The sequence below is a fragment of the Dendrobates tinctorius genome, unplaced genomic scaffold, assembly GCF_039654945.1.
Source record: "Dendrobates tinctorius isolate UK_male_01 unplaced genomic scaffold, ASM3965494v1 ptg000043l, whole genome shotgun sequence".
NCBI lineage: Eukaryota > Metazoa > Chordata > Amphibia > Anura > Dendrobatidae > Dendrobates > Dendrobates tinctorius.
Window position 1 is genome coordinate 3,592,907 of NW_027361711.1, and position 25,863 is coordinate 3,618,769.

Below are 25,863 nucleotides of genomic sequence, written 5' to 3' on the forward strand. Positions count from 1 at the left end.
TCACAAGGCCATATTGACGGAAAAATAAAAACGTTATGGCTCTGGGAAGAAGGGGAGCGAAAAACAGAAATGCAAAAACAAAAATGGGCTGTGGCGTGAAGGTGATAAAATTCTAATGTACATCTTGCAACTGCATGGAGCAATGGGCAATGGGCTTATTAAAAGCTGGGGGGTGGTTTGCAAAAGTAATTTATGGTATGTAATCATACTATAAAACACCATACAAAGCTTTCATTTTCAGGTGCCTCGCTCATGAGTGGCACATGTAATTTATTTTGATGATTGCTGCTCCTTCGATGATTTAATATTAAGGCTTGTTTTGTTTACTATGCTAATGTAGCTTGTGTTTGCAACAATCAGAGCTCATTATCTCGCTATCCAAGCTGAGCAGCAATCTGCTCTTGTTCAATCCTTCATCATCTCGGCTCTAGCCATCTCTTCTCTTCCAGATTCTAGAGATTGTGGACTATTATGTAACAGATGGCCTAACAGACCTGCGACTCTTCGCTGTGATGGCTAGCTTGGCGCAGAAAATAGCAGCACTAGAGTAAGTATTCAAAGGCATGGACGCTCATGAATTTTAACTCATTGCTGACAAAGGAATTAAATGGGGTGCAAACTGCTTCATCACTAAAAAGTGTAATTAAAAGACTTGGATAGCTCTCCAGTGCCGAGTGTCTCTTTCCACTACGAAAAGCTGTCTCTTAATGCAAGATTAATCAAACTAGGCTTTCATTTGTAATTGTGCTTAGCAACAAAAGAATAACGTCATTAAAGAATTATAGGATATAGAAGAATTCCAGGAAGAAGATGATGCCTGATATAACTGATGCTGTTCCAATATTAACATAATACTGCTACTAGTGATAATAATCAGAATAGTAGTGATGTGTGTGTATATATATATATACACTCACTGGCCACTTTATTAGGTACACCATGCTAGTAAGGGGTTGGACCCCCTTTTGCCTTCAGAACTGCCTCAATTCTTCGTGGCAGAGATTCAACAAGGTGCTGGAAGCATTCCTCAGAGATTTTGGACCATATTGACATGATGGCATCACACAGTTGGCGCAGATTTGTCGGCTGCACATCCCTGATGCGAATCTCCCGTTCCACCACATCCCAAAGATGCTCTATTGGATTGAGATCTGGTGACTGAGGAGGCCATTTGAGTACAGTAAACTCATTGTCATGTTCAAGAAACCAATCTGAGATGATTCGAGCTTTATGACATGGCGCATTATCCTGCTGAAAGTAGCCATCAGATGTTGGGTACATTGTGGTCATAAAGGGATGGACATGGTCAGCAACAATACTCAGGTAGGCTGTGGCGTTGCAACGATGCTCAATTGGTACCAAGGGGCCCAAAGAGTGCCCAGAAAAAATTCCCCACACCATGACACCACCACCACCAGCCTGAACCGTTGATACAAGGCAGGATGGATCCATGCTTTCATGTTGTTTACACCAAATTCTGACCCTACCATCCGAATGTCGCAGCAGAAATCGAGACTCATCAGACCAGGCAACGTTTTTCCAATCTTCTACTGTCCAATTTCGATGAGCTTGTGCAAATTGTAGCCTCAGTTTCCTGTTCTTAGCTGAGAGGAGTGGTACCCAGTGTGGTCTTCTGCTGCTGTAGCCCATCTGCCTCAAAGTTCGACGCACTGTGCTAACAGAGATGCTCTTCTGCCTACCTTGGTTGTAACGGGTGGCAATTTGAGTCACTGTTGCCTTTCTATCAGCTTGAACCAGTCTGCCCATTCTCCTCTGACCTCTGGCATCAACATGGCATTTCCGGCCACAGAACTGCCGCTCACTGGATTTTTTTTCTTTTTCGGACCATTCTCTGTAAACCCTAGAGATGGTTGTGCGTGAAAATCCCAGTAGATCAGCAGTTTCTGAAATTCTCAGACCAGCCCTTCTGGCACCAACAATCATGCCACGTTCAAAGGCACTCAAATCACCTTTCTTCCCCATACTGATGCTCGGTTTGAACTGCAGGAGATTGTCTTGACCATGTCTACATGCCTAAATGCACTGAGTTGCCACCATGTGATTGGCTGATTAGAAATTAAGTCTTAACACACAGTTGGACAGGTGTACCTAATAAAGTGGCCAGTGAGTGTATATACACTGTGTGTGTAAATTGTGAGGTAGCGCTGTCATTTACTTAGGGGATTATCGCTTGCAGCGAACAAAAACCAGTTCCGGCACGGATTTTCCATCAAATCATAAAGTCCTTGCGGTTTATTCACGCCTCAAACCACAGCAGCCACAGAAAGTTCACTTAATAGCATTACCAGCATAGCGTCCATTATAATGCTTCACTATTACTATCAATGTCCAGTACGCAGGCTCACTTAGCCTCACAATTATCTCACCCACATCAGGGTTCCTCATGCGGCTGCAGCATTCCGCACACGTTCGTTCCCTCCAGGGAACTCTCAGGCACACATCGCCATTGCTCCCAGCCACTTCACACGTGCTGTCTGGGAGGAAGCTCCATCTCTGCAGGATCTTCCACACGGGACCAACCAGGTTCCAGCATTCACCCCATGTGACCTACCCTGGCCACATTATATGGTCTATAGCCACACCCACCGGGTCACATGACTATGACCTCATCACAGGTCCTTCAGGCATTCACATAGCCTTTTACAACAGGCATTTTCAGACACACCCCTGTGTGGGTTTGTAGGTAACTGGCCCGCCCAACTCCCAAGTTACCTAGAGACTTCTCCCTTATACCTTGAAATAACCCCTCAGCAATACCATTGCTGATCAATACGCATAACTAAGTCTCCATCTCAAAGCCACCCCCTTTGAGATACACAACCATCCTTCAGGATTCTGCCTCTCATCCTCTCCCTTGGAACCTCCACACAGTGCCCCCTAGCGGACATAGTGGTTACTACACCACTATATATATATATATATATATATATATATATATATATATATATATATAATGTGTATGTATATATATACTGTGTATATGTGTATATATATATATATATATATATATATATACACTGCTCAAAAAAATAAAGGGAGCACTTAAAAAACAGAATATAACTCCAAGTAAATCAAACTTCTTTGAAATCAAGCTGTCCACTTAGGAATCAACACTAATTGACAATCGATTTCACATGCTGTTGTGCAAATGGAATAGACAACAGATGGAAATTATTGGCAATTATCAAGACACCCTCAATAAAGCAGTGGTTCTGCAGATGGCGACCACAGACCACATCTCAGTACCAATGCTTTCTGGCTGATGTTTTGGTCACTTTTGAATGTTGGTTGTGCTTTCACACTCATGGTAGTGGGTCGCCCTCCCAGGGCCGCGGTGTACTCGGTACCGTGCCGGTGTCAGGGGGATGTGTCACAGCAGCGGTGACCCAGTCCGTGGCCCCGGGCGCCCAAATCAATAGTGGTTTTTAATGTAGTTTATGTGAATAATTCGTGACGCCACCTGTGGTGTTCGGCAAGGGAGGTGTTAAGCCGACGCTGCATGCAGATCTGTTGGGACTGATGGTGTGATGCAGCAAAGATGGTGTAGCTCCCCATAGGTAGAGCTGTAGTCCCAGGGCAGTGTAGGCGCTATGGATAAGGAGAGGCACAGGATGGTGTGAATGCTGGTACCCAGATGTAGCGGTGCTGAAGGTGTTAGCGCACAAATGAATGGAGGACACCAGAGCTGCAGTTTCAAAGCTTTACTCACAGTTCGTGGTACACACTGGTGCCCGCCTCCATGCCGTGTCCTCCGGGGTAAAGACTCATCCAACCTCCCGGGCAAGTAAGGGCTCTCCTCTCCAACACTCCGCCAGCATGTACCTTCCTGAACGACTCTGCCAATGCGCCTTGTGGTGTGAAGCACTCCAGTACTTAGTAACCCTGGAATACCTCCTAAGAGATGTTCCTAGAACTGTACTTGCACGGCAGATGGCTGTAGCCTGCTTCGGGGATGCCTCACTCCCGGCTCTCTATCTGTGTTGCTGTTGTGCCTCAAGTTTTAGATGGGAGTAATGCATTTACAGCCAACTACTCCACCGGTGTCTGCTGCAGAACCATAAGTGTCCATACAACTTCGGGGACCGGGCCCCAGCCTTGCGCTGAGAACCTATAGGCAGGGTTCCACTTCCAACCCACTTCTCCTCTCTGTTCTCTTCTCCTTCGTTCCGCACTTGACTCTCTTTCTTATGGATGCTTAGGTTACAGTTCTACGTCCTTCCACCTTCCTTACTTTCCTGTGCCAGCTAGCTCAGGTCATTGAGGCAGCTGCAGCACTCCTTCCTCCATCCCTTCTTCCAGGGATCCTCACTCCTCTCCGAGTGGCTCTCTTCCTACTCTGCCGACCTTCTGTCAGACTGCCCCTAAGGGACTGACTTTCCCTCCTCTGGGACTCACCCCAGACTGACCTGTAATTCTAAACCTTCCCAACCTTTTATATGAATCTAAACTCCACCCACCTCCCAACACATCCAGTGTTCCAAGCAGGGAACCACCAGAGGTGCTCTGCTACTCTCTAAGCACTGAGCCGCAATGTGGTTGTGCAGAACTACCCTGTTGTGTGGGGTGCGAGTGTTGGAGTGTAGAAAGGAGCTCCCAACTTACCCAGACGGTGGGGCACCACACCTTAAGAGAAGGTGCAGTACCTCTGTGGCGACCGAGCCTCAGGGGCGCCACAGTAGCATGAGACGGACTCTACAACCTACACAAGTGGCTCAGGTAGTGCAGCTCATACAGGATGGCACATCACTGCGAGCTGTGGCAAGAAGGTTTGCTGTGTCTGTCAGCGTAGTGTCCAGAGGCTGGAGGCGCTACCAGGAGACAGGCCAGTACAGCAGGAGATATGGAGGGGGCCGTAGGCGAGCAACAACCCAGCGGCAGGACCGCTACCTCAGCCTTTGTGCAAGGAGGAACTGGAGGAGCACTGCCAGAGCCCTGCAAAATGACCTCCAGCAGGCCACAAATGTGCATGTGTCTGCACAAACGTTAGAAACCGACTCCAGGAGGATCGTGTGAGTACCAGACATCCACAGATGGTCCCCGCCCTGCATGTTAGGCGCTTTTTAGAGCCCCAATCAAGATGCAGGGATTGTCTGCCATGCACTGTAATGCCACAGCCATGTTGGTTGTGGCATTACAGTGATTGGCTGGCCACACAGCGTCATCAGGTCTATATGAGACCTGCCGTTGCCTTGCTCATCACAGTTACCTCCGAAATCAGACAGTGTAGGGAGAGATGTTACCGAGATAGGGTCAGATTTGGGGGTTTATAAGTTAGTGTGGGTATACCATAATGGAATACACAAATCCAGCTTAATCAACAGTCCTTCTAAGGACTAATTACTGGGTATATTGATTGCAGTGTTAGGTAGGCAGGGAGTGTCTGTGGGTATATAGATATCAGTAGCAGGCAGGCAGGCATTGTATATGGCATACTTCACTGCATACATCAAGAGGGTCCATTTCATTACTGTCTGCTGCTGCCTATTACATATATTGACCGTATATACTTTACATAGCCCCAGGTATCGGTGGGCAGGAATATTTTTTTTTTCATCTTAATCCTGGTTATTTTATTCCAAAGCAATCCAGAGCCCCTTTTTTTTCTCCATTTGCTTGTTGACACTGCAGAATACAGCCAGATCCTTTTCATTGTCCAGTATGAAAATCCAGCTATTTTAAACAAGTTTTCCTGTCCCAGCCATCACATCTGAGTGCGCAGAAAATTCTGCCATTTTTGTGATACTGTAAACATTTTTTGAGTGTTTATATAATTTCTTGACAACATTTTGCTGCCCAAAAATATTTAGCTACAGTGTAGATATTTTACACTGGGTTTTGTCCACCACACGGATCGCATATCATTGCGCTGAAAATTGTGTCATTTCAGACCTCCATAGAATTTTTTGTTGTGTCTTAACCTACTTATTGACACAATTTAGCTGGGAAAAAAAAAACAAAAAATACAGGCCAGATATTTGTAAGTGGGCTATCTCCATCAGATGCCACATCTATCTGTGGGCTACAAAATGTGGCATTTCAGGACTCCATTCAACTGTTTTTGCTGCATCTTACCCTAGTTCTATACACTATTGTGCAGGAAGAAAACAAAAAATACAGGCCAGATATTTGAAAGTGGGCTTTCTCCATCAGACGCCTCATCTATCTGTGGGCTATAAAATGTGGCATTCCAGGCCTCCATTCAACTGTTTTTGCGGTGTCTTACCCTAGTTCTATACACTATTGTACCAGAAAAAAATCAATTCAAAACATGGGTTTTCTGGCAACTCTATTCAGCTGTGCACAAACTATGTCAAATTAATTGCTAGACCCCAATGGATCTTGTCCCAGTACCATGTTGACTACAGTCCACATATGGACTCTAGATCCCTAAGGTCACTTCTACTTTACCAGCACGATGAATTAATAGGAAAAGTATGTGGTCTTGAAGAAGCTGTTTTTTTAATTCCAAAGAAACTAAATAAGATCAGTGAGGTGATTAGCCGAACACGCAATCGAGAAATAGTAAAGATTACATTTACTTTCACAAATGAGTTACCACCAACTTGCTTTCACTTTTACAACATTATATTCTGAAGTCTAAAGAATTTGATGAATATGAAGCAAATAGGTATGAATTATTATCACCCAAATGATGTTACAGAAGTCAGAACACATAACCTATCTGTGTGGCAAGGATTTACCATCGAAATCTTGAAGTATGTGACTAGTATCATGTTGTACATTGATGTGACCCACAAGGTCCTTCAAAGTGCAACTGTTCTGGATGCAATGTACAATTTGCACTTGAAAATTGTATCACATGTAAGGAGGAGGAAGACCGGGCTTCATGTACCTGTGTTGGGCCGGATCTGGAACTGTTGAGGCTGCGTCCCCTGTTTCCCAGTGAAAGGAATAGGGGATCGGACAGGCTCCATGACCCCGGAAGAGGGGGAGTGTTATCACAGGGAACCTAGCTGGAAGCTGAGGGGAAAAGCGCGCAAAGCAGGTTGGAGTCCCCCCACTATCAGCTTGCGAGCAGCAAGGGGGGCAGCGCGCTATGCACCCGAAGTGCCGGCTCTGTGACCGACTGCAGCAGCCAGACCAGGTGACCTAGAGGAAGGTGGCAAAGCTGAGAGTACGCATAACAGTTTTGGCGGGGACAAGCAGCGCGTAGGAAGCTGAGCAGCGTTCTCCTTTCTTTAGAGCACTGGCGCCGTGAAGGACTGTTCCCGTCGGCTCCTGCCGCTAACAGCGGGACTGCCAGAGACTGAGGCGCCGTGTGCCCAGTGACTGCCAGAGAGTGAGGCGCCATGCGATTCAAGACCGTGAGTACTGCGCACGTGCGCAGGAGGGAGAGCCAGTTCATGCCATGTGTCCAGCTTGGATACCCAATAATTATAAGGCACAGAGGAATCACGGAGGATGTTGCTACGGGCAGCAAGGTACTCCCTCAGCATCTTCCAAAACTTTGCATTCCATGTGAGAGTACCCCGTGCCTCACGGCCAGGGCAATGGGAGGGTCTGAGAAAACTCTCCCAGAACTTTGCCAGTGTTTCCTTGCCTCTGCTGGTTTGGAGTTGTCTCTCTCACCTGTACTCCTTGGTTGTCCAACAAAATGTGACCTCTGCCACTAATGTTTTCAGATGGGAATGTTTTTAATAATTCCGCAAGAAGGGCCCTCTGCTACTTCAACATTTTAGTACACCTGTCTGCCTTTGGAATAAGAGATAAAAAGTTCTTGTTTTGTGGGTGTCTTGAAGTGTCACCCATCAGTTTTGCCTGTCACGAAAAAATTTAAGAAAGTGAAGGGCAGCATAACAAACTCAGCCATGCGTGCCAGACTGCTAACAGGCAAGACTTCCGTGTCCTCACCAAGAGGACGACTGACCTTGCTCTCCTCCTCCTCCTTTTCCTTGTCCTCAGGCCATCCACACTGAACAGATGATATGACAGTTGTGCTTGTAGTACCGTCTATAGCACATGAAACTAGCTCCTGTTCTTCCTCCTCCTCCTCTTCCTCATTGTCACCCAATCAACATTGAGATGAGATGAGGCTGGTCAGTAGTAATCTCCCTGTATGGTTCCTTGATCCATCTCATCATGCTCCACCAGCAAGGCATCCTCTTTGTGAGCAGAGCATGTTTAACGCTCTATTAATTGGCCTCCCCCTCACTCGACTTTCCTCTCTCCAGTCCATCCTTAATGCAGCAGCCAGGGTTGTCCGTCTGGCTAATCAGTACTCGGACGCCTCCGCTCTTCGCCAGTCATTACATTGGCTGCCCATTCAATATGGGATCCAATTCAAATTACTTGTTCTCACCCACAAAGCTGTCCACAGTGTGGCATCCCCTCACATCTCCTTCCTCATTTCTGTCTATCGGTCTAGCCGATTACTGCGCTCTGCAAACAAATTTTGACTAACCTCTGCACTAATCCCTACCTCCTGCTCCAGACTCAAAGACTTCTCCCACGCTGCGCCAATCCTCTGGAAGGTTCTACTCCAAGAAATTAGGAGCAGCCACAACTTGCACAGTTTTAAGCGCTCCCTCAAAACACATTTATTCAGAGCAGCCTATCACATTCCCTAATCAAAGTCATTTTATGTGTGTGTGTGTGTGTGTGTGTGTAGCCCATTCACTATCTCTATCTATCCCCCACTCCCTCAAGATGGCTGAACCATCATTGTAAACACATCATTGTTAATTCACACCTGTACTTTGTATCTCCTCCACCTCATTGTAGATTGTAAGCTCTCACGAGCAGGATCGTTTTATTTAATTTTATTTATTGTATTATTGTTAACGTTGTTACTTATGACTACAGGAAACAACAAATATTTCCAGCGGATTCTACCTACCTGGCAATTAAAATCCATTTTATTATTTCATCTTTAAAAAATATTCCATTTAGCAGAAATGCTTGTTATATACAGGGGGATCAGAAAAAAAGGGCACACTACTGCTTTATGCGTGCAAACAACGCGTTTCGACCTTCTTAGTTCTTCTTCTAAGAAGACTGCTAAATGGAATACTTTTTAAAGATGGAATAATAAAATGGATTTTAATTGCCAAGTAGGAAGAATCCACTGGAATTATTTGTTGTTTCCTGTGGCTATTGCATAATGGGTGTGCCTCTCCCATTTCAACTCCGTACGGCTTCCTGGCAGTAAGTGGATGAACTGGGTGAGCCGGCTATAACTTTTTTGTTTGGTTAGTTATGACTGTTGTGTTTGAAACTGTTAAACTATAAAGCGCTGCGGAATATGATGGTGCTATATAAATACCTATTACTATTATTAGAACACCGAGAAGAGGGATGGTGGTGCTAATTATAGCATCATTGCCGCTCACCATCTTGGTGGAGCCCTCAAAGTTTAGGAGGATGGTACATATGTCTGACATTCATGTACACTCCTGATGTCTTATGTGTGGAGTCTGAACTGAATACCGACGGCCTGGTTGATGCTGGTAGTCAACAACTGCCCTCTTCTGCTCACAAATCCTTTCCAACATCTGCAGTGTAGAGTTCCAAGGAGTGGGGACATTACACACCAGTCAGTGAGCCTGAAACTGTGAATGCTGCTGAAGCACAGCAAGGGCAGCTAAAGCTGTTGCTGACTTTCTAAATTGGACACACAGGTGGCGTACTTTCACAAGCAGATCCGGCAGCTCTGGTTAGCTTGTGAGAAACCGTTGAACAAGGAGGTCAAGCATATGGGCCACGCATGGTACGTGTGTGAGCTCGCCTCACCTCAGAGCAACCATCAGGTTCCGGGCATTGTTGCACATGACCATGCCTGGTTGTAGGTTCAGCGGTGTCAGCCCAGATCTGCCTGCTCTTTAAGAGCTGTCCACAACTCTTCAGCATTGTTCTGTTTGTCACCTAAGCATATTAGCTTCAGCACAGCCTGTTGCCGCTTGGCTGAGGCAGTGCTGCCTTGCTTCCAGCTTGTTACTGATGTGGTCAATTTGGAGATGGAGGCTGAAGAGGAGGAGGAGGTGCAGGAGCTGTAGACTGTGGGGACAACCCAGATTGACATATAGTCCGTAATCCTCTGCGTCGGGAGGACGTGGTCCATCACAAGTACCTACTGTATATTCCACAGCCTCTCCTCCCTGCCAGGCCCTTCACTGGCTTCATATTGCCCAGAGGCTACAGTTCAAAATGCTAACTATGACATACAAAGCCATCCACAACCTGTCTCCTCCATACATCTGTGACATTGTCTCCCAAGGTCTGACTGGGTCCCAGCTTCCACTATGTTAACCCAGTGTGCCGTCAGTGAGATGTACCATCCCTGCCCACAAGCACTTGCCCACATGTCCGTGGTTAGGTGCACTTTCCCAGTAACAGCATTATTTAGTGCACGGGGAAATGTTGTGGGACATGTGCTTGTGTAATGCCGGGATGGCACAGCGGGAGAAAGAGTGGCGGCTGGGGACCGAGTACGTTGGGATGGCTGCTGCCATCAGGTTGCAGAAAGCTTCCGTTTTCACGAGCCTAAAAGGCAACATTTTGAGCGCAAGCAGACGACAAATGTGTGAATTTAGTACTGTGGCCTGTGGGGGGTTGGCTGCGTATTTCCGCTTGCGTTCCAATGACTGGGGTATGGACAACTGAAAACTGTGCTTTGACAGGGACGTGGACGTGCTTGCTAATGGTGCTAGATGAGTGTGGGCAATGACAGGTGCAGGGCAGGAGGCATCTTTGCATGCACAATGGACAGGGGATTGGCTTGCATGCACAACACTGGAAGAAGCAGTTGTTTCACCTGAAGACACTGTTCCTGGAGCATGGGGTTCGGACCACAAAGCCGGGTGCTTTGCTGTCATGTGCCTAATAATGCTGGTAGTGGTCAGGCTGGAAGTTTTGCTACACCTACTTGTGTGGGCATGGCAGGTAGTGCAAATGGCCTGTTTGCGGTTATCGGCAGATTCTTTGAAAAGCAATCAGACTCGGGAAGACCTAACAGTTGTACTGCCAACTTACGTCGTGTTGGTGTTACGAGGAGAGGTTGCCCACCTTCTGTCTGCAACTACCACAATGCTTCTTCCTGCCTTTTGGGGTGCTACACCTCCCTCTCCCTGTGTGCTGCTGTCCTTGCTCCGCATGTCCTCCTGCCAGGTTGTGTCAGTTTCTATATCATCCACCACCTCGGCTTCCACTTCCGCACCCTGGTCCTCCTCCTGACTTTCTAGCAATTGTGACTCATCATCATCCACTTCTTGTGACACATTCCCACCGTTGCCCTTGTGTGACCGTGGCTGCTCAAATATTTGGGCATCTCAACATGCAATCTCATCTTGCCCTGCTACAAGTGGACTGTGTGAGAGGCCCAAGAGGGCCGAATCTATAAATGGAAAAGTGAACTGCTCTTCGGAGTGTTCAAGTGTGGGATCAGTTATCTCCGGGCACTCGGCATGGTGGGAGTAAGGAGGATCAAGGTGAGGAATATGCATTCTAGACTCACGGCTACTGTGACTTGACTGTGTGGAAGACAGGGTGCTGGTGGTGGTGGTGGCAAACTGAATTTAAGCATTATCTGCTATCCAACCAACAACCTTTAGACACTGCTCTGGGTTCAATAGTGGTGTGCTGCTGTGGTGCCCTAGTAATTGGGACAGGAAGTTCAAGCGAGAAAATGTGGTGCTTGTTGTGGCCCAATTTCAGCTTTCCCACGGCCTCAGCCTCTGCATGCACCATCACCATCACGTCCCCTTCCCTGTCCCTTGCCACGCGCCTTGCACATTTTAAATGGACTACAATATTTTCCATGTTCACTACAAATGGCTGCGTTTTGAGCAAACTGTCATGGTTTGCTAGTGAGTTGGTTGGGTGTGTTAAGGGTTAACCCGGAAAGCCACCTTTTGGCTTCTCTGAGGCTTTTTATAGCCTCATTGTGGGACCATCCTTTGTCGGTTATATTTTGACCCTTGGCTGAGTGTGTTGACCCTGGTGTGCTTGTGCCTGTGTTATAGCTTGTTTGTTTGGTTTTGACCCGGTTGTGTCCCTGTTGTGATTTGTGCTTGCTGTTTCTTTACCATGATTTGCTTCTACTGGTTATTTGACTCCAGCTACGTTACTTGACTATCCATTGGTTTGACCCCTGTGTACTACGTTTCCCTGATCGGTGTATGATCTTGGCTTGTTTTTTACTTCATCCCTCTCTGTCGCCCTATAACATCCCTGGTGTCCAGAGGTATCCCCTCTCCCCCTTTCATTATCCCTGGAGCAGCTGCAGCTCTGCTCCATCGGATCCTACAGCGGCGCGGTAGGCCCCACCTCTTCCCCTCTGACCCACAGTCACGAGCCGCAAGTTCTATCTGCTCTCACTATCCGACGCCAAGCTACTGCTGCACCACTGATGCCGTGCCTGGTCCTCGGTCCCTGCTGCCGCTGGCCTTCTTTAGCTCCGGACCACCTGTTTAGAACCACTGCAGCCGCCTGTGAGTGCCCACCAGGCAGCTTATCATGACACAAACTTTTATGTGATCTGTGTAAAGGAAAACCACAGTTTAAAATACCTGGCCTGTAGGTAACAATTTTTTTCCCAGCAAACTGGTGTAAATAACTAGGGCAAGACACAGGAAAAAAACTGATTGGAAGCCTCAAATGCCCCAATTTCTAGCCCACAGATAGATGAGGCATCTTACAGAGATATCTCACTTTCAAATATCTTGGCTTGGCTTTTTTTTTGGTGCCAGAAAATTGGTGTGAATAAGTAGGCTAAGACACAACAAAAACAATTCTATGGAGGCCTGAAATGTTCTGAATATTAAAGCAGAGTTGGGTCACCTGATCAAGCCTGGGAGGAGAAGATGAACCCTTTTTGTGCTGCCTTTCAGCAGGTCTCACAAATGTATTTAAAATGCCCAGTCCACAAAAAATTCACAGCATTTATACGAAAACACGCTATATATCCGATATCCCATAGAAATGGCCACTTTTGAGGGATACCATACCACACATCCTCCACGTCTCTTCAGACACCATCACTTGATCACCAAGGTGAACATGTTCCATGATGCAACAGCCACATTATTGTTTGCAAAGGAGTATTTGTGGTCTCAGCAGAGTTCACCTATAGTTTCTTGTGTCTCCCCCCCACAATGAGTAGTCTAAATAAATATCAATTTTAAAAAGATTATAGGGTTGTACGGGAAGCGCAAATAGATAGTCATGGTATGGCACTTTGGCCTGCCAACAATAGAGCAATTTTGTTTTAATTACCAGCATTAAATAAAAATTTTTAAATGCAGATGAAGTTGATAGAAAACCTCAATGGGTGTCTTCCCAGCATTCCTCTGTACACATCTCAGTATTTATATTACTACTAGCTGAAGAGCCCGGCGTTGCCTGGGCATAGTAACCAACTGTGGTTAGTTATAACAAATTATAATGATTATATTGCAAAAAAAAAACGTGCATGTAATCCTATCCTGTGTGATACTGACTGCTGAGCCGTGTATCTAATCCTATTCTGTGTGATACTGTCTGCTGAGCCGTGTATCTAATACCATTCTGTGTGATACTGTGTGCTAAGCCGTGTATCTATTCCTATCCTGTGTGATACTGTCTGCTGAGCTGTGTATCTAATCCTATCCTGTGTGATACTGACTGCAGAGCCATGTATCTAATCCTATCCTGTGTGATACTGACTGCTGAGCCATGTATCTAATCCTATCCTGTGTGATACTGTCTGCTGAGCCGTGTATCTAATCCTCTCCTGTGTGATACTGTCTGCTGAGTCGTGTATCTAATCCTCTTCTTTGTGATACTGACTGCTGAACCGTGTATCTAATCCTATCCTATGTGATACTGACTGCAGAGCCATGTATCTAATCCTATCCTATGTGATACTGACTGCTGAGCCATGTATCTAATCCTGTCCTGTGTGATACTGACTGCTGAGTCGTGTATCTAATCCTATCCTGTATGATACTGACTGCTGAGCCGTGTATCTAATCCTATCCTGTGTGATACTGACTGTTGAGCCATGTATCTAATCCTCTCCTGTGTGATACTGTCTGCTGAGCCGTGTATCTAATCCTCTCCTGTGTGATACTGACTGCAGAGCCATGTATCTAATCCTATCCTGTGTGATACTGACTGCTGAGCCGTGTGTCTAATCCTATCCTTTGTGATACTGACTGCTGAGCCGTGTATCTAATCCTCTCCTGTGTGATACTGCTCGCTGAGCCGTGTATCTAATCCTCTCCTGTGTGATACTGACTGCTGAGCCGTGTATCTAATCCTATCCTGTGTGATACTGACTGCAGAGCTGTGTATCTAATCATATCCTATGTGATACTGACTGCTGAGCCGTGTAACTAATCCTATCCTGTGTGATACTGACTGCTGAGCCGTGTATCTATTCCTATCCTGTGTGATACTGTCTGCTGAGCCGTGTATCTAATCCTATCCTGTGTGATACTGACTGCTGAGCCATGTATCTAATCCTATGCTATGTGATACTGTCTGCTGAGCCATGTATCTAATCCTATCCTGTGTGATACTGACTGTGTGATACTGACTGCTGAGCCATGTGTCTAATCCTCTCCTGTGTGATACTGACTGCTGAGCTGTGTATCTAATCCTATCCTGTGTGATACTGGGCTCCCCCCTGCAGTCTGTGTCAGAGGGTGGTCTGTGTTGGCACGGTAATAAATTGTGTTATTTCCAGCTTTACAGAAGGACGATAACACCATAGAAATGATAAGAATAATAGGCCTCAGTTACCATAACTGTCTACAAAGAAAACTGTTGCTGATAGCAACCAATCAGAGATCATTGTTCATCTTTTAAGCTCTGGGACAGCGTGGCGAGTTTTGAGTGGCGACTTTTGTGTTTCGACTTTTATGTGGCGAGGTTGATGTATGTGTGGTGAAATGTGTGCTGAGGGTGGTATATGTGTTCAAGCACGTGGTAGTGTGTGGCGCATTTTGTGTGTGTGTTCGTATCCCCGTGTGTGGTGAGTATCCCATGTCAGGGCCCCACCTTAGCAACTGTACGGTATATACTGTTTGGCGTCATCGCTCTCATTCTTTAAGTCCCCCTTGTTCACATCTGGCAGCTGTCAATTTGCCTCCAACACTTTTCCTTTCACTTTTTCCCCATTATGTAGATAAGGGCAAAATTGTTTGGTGAATTGGAACGCGCGGGGTTACAATTTCGCCTCACAACATAGCCTATGGCGCTCTCGGGTCCAGACGTGTGACTGTGCAGAATTTTGTGGCTGTAGCTTCGACAGTGCAGATGCCAATACATAGACTTTTTCCTCATTATGTAGATAGGGGCAAAATTGTTTGGTGAACTGGAACGTACGGGGTTAAAATTTGCCTCACAACATAGCCTATGGCGCTCTCGGGATCCAGACGTGTGACTGTGCCAAATTTTGTGGCTGTAGCTACAACGGTGCAGATACCAATACATACATGCACTTTTCCCCCATTATGTAGATAGGGGCAAAATTGTTTGGTGAATTGGAACACGCGGGGTTAAAATTTTGCCTCACGACATAGCCTATGACGCTCTCAGGATCCAGACGTGTGACTGTGCCAAATTTTGTGGCTGTAGCTGCGACGGTGCGGATGCCTATCCCAGACATATACATACACACACACACACACATACATACATACATACACACACACACATACATACATACATACATACATACCCACATTGAGCTTTATATATTAGATTAGTGTGATCTATTTCCCTTCAGCATTTCTGTGTCTTCAGATCACAGATATCATAGCATTCTTCAGCCACAGGGCAATCAGTATTTCCTACAATTGAACAGTTCTGGGTGACATTTTTAGAGCGTGAAACATTAATTAGGCATAAAACATTGATTTGTGTAGAACACAGTCAGTGGACACTTAGTAAACCCCCCTATTTACTGGAATATGAAGGTCTTGAAATAAATTTTTAGGAATACAGATATTAAAACTACAAAACAACAAAGATTATCTTTTAGGTCGAAACAGATTATTGAAGAAATTTAAAAAAGTTATTCAACATTTATTTAACCTACTTTGACAGAACAGTAGAACCATAATCAAGCTGTATCACAATACTCGAGTAAGGGGAAAATGGAAATCCTTGATGCAATAACACAACTGCCCCACAATGAAGGTGAACTGTACTACAATGCTGGGAACAGGATAAATTGTTCAATGTCTGATGCCAGACTCCTTCAAACATCAACTACCTGCTGGTGATCATCAGCGCTAAATAAAAACCAAGAAGAAAAATGAAGGTTTTTTTTAATGAGTTTCTGGACTCATATGTGAATTGTGAATCTCTCTTATTACAGTCTCCAAGTTGTGTCAGTGACATCATAGCTTAATTTTAAATTCAGGTGGTTGGATGACTGCTGATGACCCTGTGGCTTTAAACAGTGCTTTTAAGATAGTATCAGGATCAACTTCAGGTGGAAGATTTTAAGCAACACTGCAGGAGGAGGCTGTGTTTCTTTTAGATTCACCTTCCTTCTTTGATGGGCTGTCACTTAGTCTTAGATGTAAGGGCTGGTCTGATGTTATCACACTACTATTCAAAGGAAGAATGAAGTTCATTGGTTGTTCATCTAGTTATCTGTTGTATTTTTTGTAGGCACCAACTGCTTCTAACTTTCTTGCAAACACAACCTTGGCAACTCCATAACTCAACAAGCAGGTGCGCTTCAAGGTGCAGCATACACAGAAAAGCTCCACGATATCTTCCTCATTGACTCTTGGATGCAAATTATTAACGGTCATTTTTTGGCCTTCTAAAGGGCTTAAGACAGATTCTTTTGGAGTGGGCCCTACAGATGAACTGGCCTCCTTTGTGACATGTGTCCGTGGCACGTTGGTTAGAGCCTTTGTGTGCAATAAAGGTGTCAAAGTCTCGTGCTGACTAGACATGGGAGTTGTGAATGCCTTATTCTGTACTACTTTAGTAAGAGGTAAAGTTTGACCAAAGGAAAATGAATTTCCAGACATTCACAGCCTTTTTTGCACATTGTTGGCAGCTGTGATCTTCATCTTCTTGGTGGGGATGTGGGAAAGTTCCAAGTGGTCATCAATACCATCATCGTCCATATCTTGCAAAGAGGAAATCTGTTTCCCAGGTTTATGGTTAACTAGGTTTATTGGCATTCCTTTAACAGTGTTTGTTACACCGGAACAAATAGTTTTAAGCTGTGAAATTTGAATATTCTTGGTAATATAATATGTATGGGTGAAGACAAATAACCTTTTGCCCCGGTTGTCTTGATAGTTACTGAGGGTGCAGTCCTCTTTAAACTTAGTTTTTCACGAGCATCCATCAGTTTGTTTGGTTTTCCTCCAACACTGATCTGCTGCTTTCTAGAATTAAGCATCTCACGAGCACTTTACACTTTACCCTTTATACAGACCAGTGCATCTTTGGCAACCTATTTCTCATGGGCATCTTTTATGCCGAGCTTCAGACACGCATCTGTTACACCTATCTTCTGAGGGACTTCAAACACATTCTGGTAATTGGTGGTGGTAAACAACTAATCATTGTAGGCTGGATCCTGGATCTCATACCTCCCACAGCCCCCTGCTATTAATCCTGTACGTTCCCATTTTTCTATCATCATGCCCCTTTTCTTGATCACTTCATCCAACGACGCGTCCGCCATATTTATGCTAAAAACCTGCACCTTCCCAGCAGCAACTGTAGGAAACCACGTTGTTTACAAGGGTATTTATGATGCCCGTAAAAAAAAAGTTTCCACACTATGTTGATGTGTACCCCCCAGGGGGAAAGGTTTTTCAGCCCTTACTAAAGTGTACGGGCATTACAAGTCTACGCGCTCCTTTTTAATGGGAAAAATTTTTTATGAGGCCCGCCTCCACGTTTATACCAAGGGGGATTGTGGTACGTGCAAATTTGGGTCAGGCCTTGCATTCACTTCTCCTGTTTGTCTCCTCAAACGGGTATTGGGGTGCAACCTAATTTTTGGCAGCCCAGCCACTCACTGCACAGGCAATAACAGTATAGGAGACCCACTGTTTAATAATGGGAACAGCAAAGCATAGCCTGCTGATGGACCATTAAGAAGATTAATGCCGCCTGATGCCCCTATAAAAATAGGCTTTGTGACTTTCAGAGTCCCGCCTTCATAAATGAAACAGGATGTGTCTGATGATGTGTCACACTCCACATGGCCAGCTAAGGTTGTTAAATGTTAAAATGACATTTCCTAGTGAATGCATTTGTCTTGGTTGAAATCAATGGTAAAGTTGAAAAACGCATCAAAAATGCATAGCCCAAATGGTAGAGGTACTTTTTTTGGGGGAGTTATTTATTGCCATACATACAAATCATTACCTTGGAAAGGATGTTCCTTTACATGTTTCCCTGGAAAATCCATTTTGGTTTCGTTTTTGTATGTTTTAGTGTGGACCTGTAAAAGTGGTGTAAGACTCTGACAACATTGTTCACAGCTGTAACCTGGGAGTCAGAAATGCTTCCAGGGGGTATTCCTCATGATGTTTCCATGGCATATGAGCACTGTTCCCATCGATTTCAGACATTTTTAGACTCTAAAAGGACCCCGGGGGGGGATCGCGGCGAAAATGCTTGGTTTTCCCATAGACTTACATTGGGCTCGTTGCTCGGGTCGAGCACCAGAGCATTCCAATTTGCTGAAGTCGAGTAACGAGCACCCAAGCATTTTAGTGACTACTTCTTTAAGCAGCCGAATGAGTATAAATAAATATAAATATATACTATTATAGAAGTCATAATGTTAGATCTAATTTAGTTATCTGCATACTTGTCCACTGACCACTTCTAGGTCAATTGTATGAAATAGTCTTTCTTAAATACTTTAAATGAGATAGATGTGGGGGAGAGACTTATCAATAATGTTATATGTGCATTATTTATTGAGACAATAAACAAAGTGTATTGAATGATAGATTTAGCTCAATTTCTTAAAATGATATAGCGTTACCTCCTGTATACAACCCACGTTTTGCAACAAAATATTCCATTGACCCATTCACACTGTGGTCAGTTTTCCTTTTTGAGCTTTTTTTCTGTCCTCTGAGAGTCATAACTTTTTGTTTCTCGTCAGGGCTTGTTCACAGAAAAACTGGAAAAAAAACAATGTGTTGTGAAATAATGAAAAAAGGCAATTCTATTGCTGATCGGGTTTTGCTTTTACAGCATTCACTGTGTGTTAATAATGACCTTGTAATGTGTTTCTGAAGGTCGATACAATTACTGTAATACTAAATTTATACTGTTTTATTTTATACAGTATGTATTTTATTGGTTTTAATAATGAAAAAAGTGCATTTTGTCACTATTTTCTGAAACCCATAGCTTTTGATTACATCGATGGAACTATTTTTGTTGGGTGAGCGGTAGATTTTATTGGACAAACAAATTTTTGATAGCTGTTATATTGCATTTTTGCCAATGCAGACCTTTTGAATTTTTGCTTATGGTCTATACTTTGATAAACAAATAACTTTATATTTGGAAAGATCAGGATTTTCTGGATGTGGCAGTAACAAATATGTTTTTTGTGAAATGGCGGAATGGAGATGAAGTGAACTTTGAGAGTTTTTTACTTACTTTTTTTTTTCTTTTTACATATTTTTCAGTATTTCTAGGGACCAGAATCTGTGCTCACTTGTTTGCTGATCAGTTTTGTAGGTTTCAATCATGTGTAGGGAAAGCTCTCAAACCAGCTTCACACTCCCACTTTAGAAGAGGAGTTAATAAATGCAATTTCTTTAAAAAGTGTCTACAAAAGGGGTATGGCTCTTTTAAGACATGTCAAGCCATACACTTCTCAATGTTGAAATTGCAACACCAAGATGGAAAAGTCATAGAATTATAGACATCACAGAACTGATAGAAAAGGTAATGATATTGAAATGATAAAAAAAGGAAAACACGTTTTCAAAACAGAAATACACACATTCACATACCATAGCATGCTATTAATTATGTTTTAACGATTGTCTGAGGAATGTTTTGCTGTGCTGAATGCACTTGGGCACATAAATCATCAAGATATGCTTCTAACAGCTCCCTTTGCAAATGCCGACCACAATTGCCAAATTATCACCCAATATTGGCGACCAGTAGCGTCCCAGATATGCTTGATGTGAGACAAGTTCAGAAAATGCTGCGGATCATGGAAGCACGTTTGAGCCAAACAGGGTGCTAATAGTATCATGAGCATTGTTCATTGGCTCCTGAAACACTTTCAAGTTCTCCCATGCAAGTCTCTTCATGGCATTGCCCACGTGGTCTCCAGACCAGTCTTTGGCTATTTTTGCATACTAGACTACTATACAAAAATGGGACTCCTCGCTGAAGAGTATAGACCTCCATTCCAGCTTCTATTGCTGCCTTGCTCTGCATCATGATAGCCTTTGAGAGTCGAGGCTTGAGGTCAGTGGAACACCAGTAGCCTGGACATTTGTCTCATAGTACAATGTCAGCAAACTCATTCTGATAGTTTGGGTAACACTGACTTCTTAGACTTGGAATGTGATGCCTAATTTCACTTTCAGTACAGAATGGATCACTATGCATCATTCTTCTACTATGACAAGACTATGTCGGTAACACCATGAAGAATCCATCACAAGAAAATGTCATGCCAGCCCTACTCTTAGAATTACAGTGTTGCTTAATGTACAATAGTTATACACGTCTAGTCTTCATTCCAGGTAAACTAGCAGTTTGGCATTACATTGATTTGGATGTGGAACTAGTTGTACCACCATTTTTTCAAAGTGCCCTAGGATCCATTTTTCACCAATACAGCAGCAGTCTGCGTATTGCTTGTGCTATTATTAGAAGTCTGTGTGGCCTAAACATGACACAGCATCTCTGGACATGTGTCCAATTGAGCACAACTGTGACATCATTGGTAGGCAAATGCAAAGGAAGCTGCCAGCAGTGGATCTTGATGATTTGCATTCCCAAGTGCATTTAGCATGGCAGAACATTACTCAGACCACCATTAATAACCTTACTGATAATTATTACTGATATTGATTATTATAATATGCCAAGGCGTTTAAGTGCTTGTATTTCTGTGCATGACTCGTGTTGCTTTAAAAATTTTTTCATTATTTTCATATCATTAACATGTTTATTGATCCTGTCATTCCATATTTCCATGAATTTTCCTTCTTGGTGTTGCAAATCCAATGTCATGAATTGACATGTCTTAAAAGAGCCATGCCCTCTTTTGTAGACACTTTTCAAAAATTTGGTTCACAGATTTATTAGATTTTTTTTTTTTGCTATATTTATTCCACAAGTCACATTTTGCAGTGTAAATCTCCCACATTGTGTTTTCAGGTAAATTTCAATGACACTATTTTATCTAAATATTGAGCAGGTTCCAAAAATCTTTTATAAGGGCACAAGTTATTGCTTAGGTTTATGATTGCCATGTTTTATTATATTTGTCCTATCAATTCCTAATTATCTCTGATTGATTCATTATATTAAACATTAGCCTTTATGACACTTGGAGATGTGGCGGTACTACACACGAAAAAGGAAGGATTAAAACACTTAATCTTATCTCACGGTTCCTTTTATGTTGTCTTTTTCTTTATGCACCATCCAATGAATTGCTCACTTTAATATCACAACATTTTTTTATTTAATTTTAAACATATTTTCTTTAAAAATCAGATATTTATATAGATAGAGGTGGTAATCCGGGGCCTCATGGCAACATTTGGAATAGACCACTGAGCATAATTCTTGAATACAGCTAATCGAAAAAAAAGTGACAGCCATTGTGTTCAAGACTTGGCCTACTGAATAATGTATGCTGGTAAGGCATGTGAGATTCCTGACTACTAAAGAAAGGGTGTGATGGGGTGAACGAAAGCCATCCAATGTGTCATAGTCTTACTAGCAGCACAAGGGACACTTAATCTAAATTACAATATAAAGTGAATCATGCAAATGTTCATCCATCTACAGACAAATTTCCTACAGCGAGATCTAAAACCCAAGTTGGCTCAAGTTGAAACATCAGCACCAGAGCCACTTTGACAAAGGCTGATAGGGTTTAAAGATTTTCAATTCTACCCAACCCTCGGGGCTATGATTTGTAAGATTTCACGGCAGTGACGGGATGCAGAGTGCTTCTATCTTGGTGGTAGATCTTCTTGGCTAAAGGTGTCTATGATCAACATTGTCTGAACTAGCTGATTTAAACAAGACGAATCGTATGTGGGTGTCTTGACTCCCCTCCGATAACAGATGACAGAAAAAGAAAAGATCACACACTTTGGTTACCAACAATCAATTCTTCATTTTCAGTATCTTATTGCTCTCTCTCCATTGAGAACACGCCTAGGCTTGGCATGTATGATGGGTAGGTGTTTGTATGACAGGTATGGGGTAGAGGAAATAGCTGTCAACCAATTAGGTATTCAGATAATATTTCTGCATGGCCATCTTATGGCATAAGTAAACTTTTAATGATTTTTCTGTAAGATTAGGCACTTTCCATGTCTGCAGGCCTCAGAACTCAGACCCCTACCGATCGGTCAAAAGAAGCTGTAAAAGTGTTTAGTTGTGAGCACACAACTCCTGCCTCAGCATGCACACAGAGTGGAGTACGGACACCATAGAAAACCATAGATTTCCTATTGTATCCACACTTCTGCGCACAGCTCCAGCCTCCGCGCACTTGACGTGGCGGGATGGCTTGTACATTATTTTGATCAAAATTATGTCTACTAAATACCCTTATCATTATTGTTACCTTTATGCATTATTTGCAGTTTATTTTTTACTTTTTTATTTTAGGATATTTGTGTTTTTTTACTTTTTGTTTTCTCTGGTTAATGGTCATGTGTTAATATGCACTTACATTGTGCATACACATTAACTTACTTTCTCAGTTCAGACTCTAGTTTTTTATTCATTTCATTGTACATTCTGTGCATATATGGGTGTGACCGCCCTCTTTCTGAGCTGGGAAAACCATCCTGCCTGGCCTATGCTTTTACTAGTGGTTCAGTCCCTCGACCCTTGTTTGCATTCACGTCACTAGGCAAGTGAAAAGGTTTTAAATACTAGAGTAGGACTGTCCCATAGGGGTTGCCTTGACGTGGAGGGATGGCTTGTACATTATTTTGATCAAAATTATGTTTACTAAATACCCTTATTATTATTATTACCTTTATGCATTATTTGCAGTTTATTTTTTACTTTTTTATTTTAGGATATTTGTGTTTTTTACTTTTTGTTTTCTCTGGTTAATGTATGGACAAGTTCTGTGAGATCCACACCTAGTTCATTTTAAGGAATGTTAGCTTCCCCACGTTTGCTGTTGGCAGGTGGATGCGCCAGTCTGTGATCACACCCACTGATGTGCTAAATACCGGTACACGTTCTAACAGTAAACTTGACGCAGGGCAGGCCAGCAACTCAAAGGCATAAAGGAAGTTAAATTCGGCAGACCCATCAGTTAGTACTTGGAGTCTTGTGGATAGGTATTCTTCTCACCATTTTGTTGTAATGCTGTCTCCTGCTAATATGGACCATATGAGATGGTGGTGCAGATGTTATGGTGTGCTCAAAAAGTTTTGCCATATTTTGACCATACTAATTCTGCCTTCCAAGGTAGTGGCAGCTCTCCATCTGCGTTCGGCAACTTCCTCCTCGGGCTCTTCCTTGTTCTTTCACTGAGCCCCCACTGTCAGGTGGGAAAGCCATCAGTAGTTTCTCTACCAATGTGTGCTGGTATTCACGCTTTTTGCTCCAGTGACAGAAGTACTGATGGTACGTTGTTCTTGTATGGGGGATCCAGCAGGGTGGCCATCCAATAATCAACACCGTTAACAATATGAGAAACTTGGCGGTCATTACACAGTCACAGCAACATGTATTGGCACATATGTGCCAGACTGCCTAGGGACAACGACAAACTGTCTTTGGTGTATCATCTTGGTACTCTGTATCACTCCAGCCATGCTCCAGTGATACTCGTGACCGTACCACCCTAACGTGAACACAGTTGCTCCTCCTCCTCCTTGCAAACTGTCCCCTTGCTGTACAGTTGGGGACCTGGCTGCTTTAGGGACCGTACCCACCCTCTATGCCATGTGTGGCGACAGGCCTGATAACTGTGTGAACTTGTGTGAATCGGCCCTGCTCCTCGTGCTCCTCTTCCTTCTGTGACACCATTTCATCCATCATTGCCTAAATTGTTGGTGGTATAGTAACGCTGATGATGGTGTCATTAGAACCCGTATGGAGGCCCAGTCATTGGAGTGGTTCTGCAGAGCAACTCACCCGTGCTGCAGCTGAAAGTCCACTCTTGCTGCTCACACAGTCTCTCCAGCATATGCCTCATCGGTTAGTACTTGGAGTAGGTACACCTCATATGAGACAGTGAGTGGGGAGACAGAAGTGATGCTGCAGTGCAGACAGGTGAGCAACAGCAGGGTGAGAACACCAAAAGTGCACACACTGCCTGCACTTTATTTATTTTTTATTTATTTATTTTACTCAATTATATAGCGCCATTAATTCCACAGTGCTTTACAGACATTGACACTGTCCCAGATGGGGCTCACAATCTGGAATCCCTATCAGTATGTCTTTGGAGTGTGGGAGGAAACTGGAGAACCCAGAGGAAACCAACGCAAACACGAGGAGAACATATAAACTCCTGGCAGATGCTGTCCTTGGTGGGATCTGAACCCAGGACCCAGCATTGCAAGGCTGCCTTGCTAATCACTGAGCTACCGTGCTGCCCTTTCAGCAGCAGATCTGTCATATGTGGGTAGTTTTTCAGGAAGCTCTGCACCACCAAGTTCAGCACATGCCCTTGGCAAGGGATATGCATCAAATCGCCTAGGCCCAGAGATGCTACAAAATTTAACCCGTTATTGCCCACCATCAGTGCTTGAGGTTCACTGGCACTAACCACTCATGTGTCTGCTGTTTGGTCCCCATCCGCAACTCCTGCGCATTGTGAGATTTCTTCCTCAAACAGAGGAGTTTAAGAACAGTCTGCTGTAATTTCCCCCTGTTTGTGCTGAAGTTGGTGGTGCAGGTCTTACTGTGACCAGATAAGGAGGCTGTGGAGGAAGTGGAATAGGTGGAGGAGGCAACCTTGACAGAGAAACGTCCAGCAATACTCAGTGGTGGTAGGACACAGGATAGAACGCCTTCCGCCTGTGTCCTAGCTGCCATTACATTTACCCAGGGGGAAATGTAACATCCCTGACCATGCTTACTGGTCCTCTTATTGGTGGTTTTGTGGACCTTGCCACTGATTGCGTTGCACAGTGCACACCTTATTTGTCGGCAACATGTGTGCAGGGCAGAGATGGCATGCTGGGAAGAATGTACTGTGGGACAGCCACAGCCATCAGTTTTTTTAAACTATCCATCAACAGCAGTCACTGTGGCAGAATTTCAAAGGCCAGTAATTTGGAAATGATGTCATTCTGGACCATAGATCATGGGTGAGTAGAAGAGTATTTCCTCTTTCTCTCCAGGGTTTGAGGGATGGAAAGCTGAACACTTCCATGGGACAGTGTGGAGGTGTTCGGTGACACTGGTGGTGGTGGTGATGTCACATTCTCTCTTCTCGGTGAGGTCGGTAGACCTGTTGATCGTGAGCTGGAGGAAGAGGCCAAGATTTCAGAAGAAGAGGGAGGCTCAGATCTCTCATGCTTTTTAAGGCGCATAGTACACTGCACCTCATGCTTGAAATTCAGATGTCGCGTCATGCAGGTGGTGCGCAGGTTCAGATTTATTCCTCGCTTCGAGCTCTAACGGTACAGCGTACAAACTATCTGTCTC

At 44.0% G+C, this 25,863-nt stretch overlaps 1 protein-coding gene and 1 pseudogene across 6 annotated transcripts in view; one reads left to right on the forward strand and one right to left on the reverse strand.

The window, feature by feature from the left end:
• The window catches only part of LOC141088999 (uncharacterized), a 422,573-nt gene that overhangs the window by 286,114 nt on the left and 110,596 nt on the right, over window positions 1-25,863 (forward strand). For all 6 annotated transcript variants that reach the window (XM_073575283.1, XM_073575281.1, XM_073575285.1 and 3 more), the window contains one exon: window positions 450-547. In XM_073575283.1, the coding sequence (XP_073431384.1) occupies window positions 450-547 (98 nt within the window). The remainder of the gene's footprint in view (window positions 1-449; window positions 548-25,863) is intronic.
• Window positions 16,365-17,680, reverse strand: LOC141088998 (polymerase delta-interacting protein 3-like; annotated as a pseudogene).